Genomic DNA, 858 nt, shown 5'->3' with positions numbered 1-858 from the left:
CTTGTAGTGACTATGCCACATGTGAGTGCCGGCGACGTCGGCAGTAAAGTTGTAGGTCATCTTCTGTCCAGCCTTGACGGGACATTGGGTAAGGGGCGTTCCGTCGTAGATGGGGGCGTCTTTGAGGTGCATACCATGCCAGTGGATTGAGACGTTCTGCGCCAGTACACCCACAGGAGGAAGCTCGTTGGTTACGCGAACCACGATGCGGTCCTCAAGGTGGGCTTGAATGCACGGACCAGGAAATTCACCATTGACGAGCTGCATTGTGCGCGGCGTCCCGTTGACATTACGCGTTTCATTTCGGACGGAAAAGTGGCAGGTTACTGTGGAGGTGGAAGCATTGCGGCGGCAAGAGGAGTCGGTCATACATGAGAGCTTGGAGATGGCGTTGATCCTCTTGCTATCCGCCGCATTGATTTCATGGGGAGCTGCTGCCGCCAGAAGCGAGCAGAGAAGGACAGTCAACACGTGAACCCTCATGGCGGCTTGGTGGAGTGGACGAGGAGTTGCACAAGGAGAAAGAGGACGTTCGCATTTCAGTGATTTTCTTGGACCCCAAGGAAGGTATATATTTATTAAAGGGTCCCTCCGAAGATCTTGAACAGCGAGAGGATGACAAGATCGTGCATGCGAGACGGTGTACAATCGGCAAAGTCGACTTGAGCTTCAGAGCTGAACAAAGTAGAAACTGGCACTCCTGCCTTCACTTTTCTTGCCGAGAGGTGAAAGAAACTTCGAGGTGTGTACACACGTGCCCTCGGCAGCAACATCTTCTGAGTTGTGCTGGTCTATCATTGCAGCGGTTCGAGAATTCCGCCCGGACCAAGCACCATGCACCACAAGTGGAGTATGTGT

The 858-nt window shown here is 53.3% G+C and overlaps 1 protein-coding gene across 1 annotated transcript; it reads right to left on the bottom strand.

Annotated features, from left to right (window-relative positions):
* Positions 1-15: 15 nt before the first annotated feature.
* On the bottom strand, positions 16-285 carry K437DRAFT_217246 (Cupredoxin; the record flags this gene model as incomplete). Its single annotated transcript, XM_013384673.1, has 1 exon — positions 16-285. A coding segment is annotated over one exon (270 nt), but the record flags the coding sequence as incomplete, so codon positions are not given.
* Positions 286-858: the final 573 nt, after the last annotated feature.

The sequence above is a fragment of the Tilletiaria anomala genome, assembly GCF_000711695.1.
Source record: "Tilletiaria anomala UBC 951 chromosome Unknown K437scaffold_161, whole genome shotgun sequence".
Lineage (NCBI taxonomy): Eukaryota > Fungi > Basidiomycota > Exobasidiomycetes > Georgefischeriales > Tilletiariaceae > Tilletiaria > Tilletiaria anomala.
This window is presented reverse-complemented; position numbering and strand designations above follow the sequence as displayed.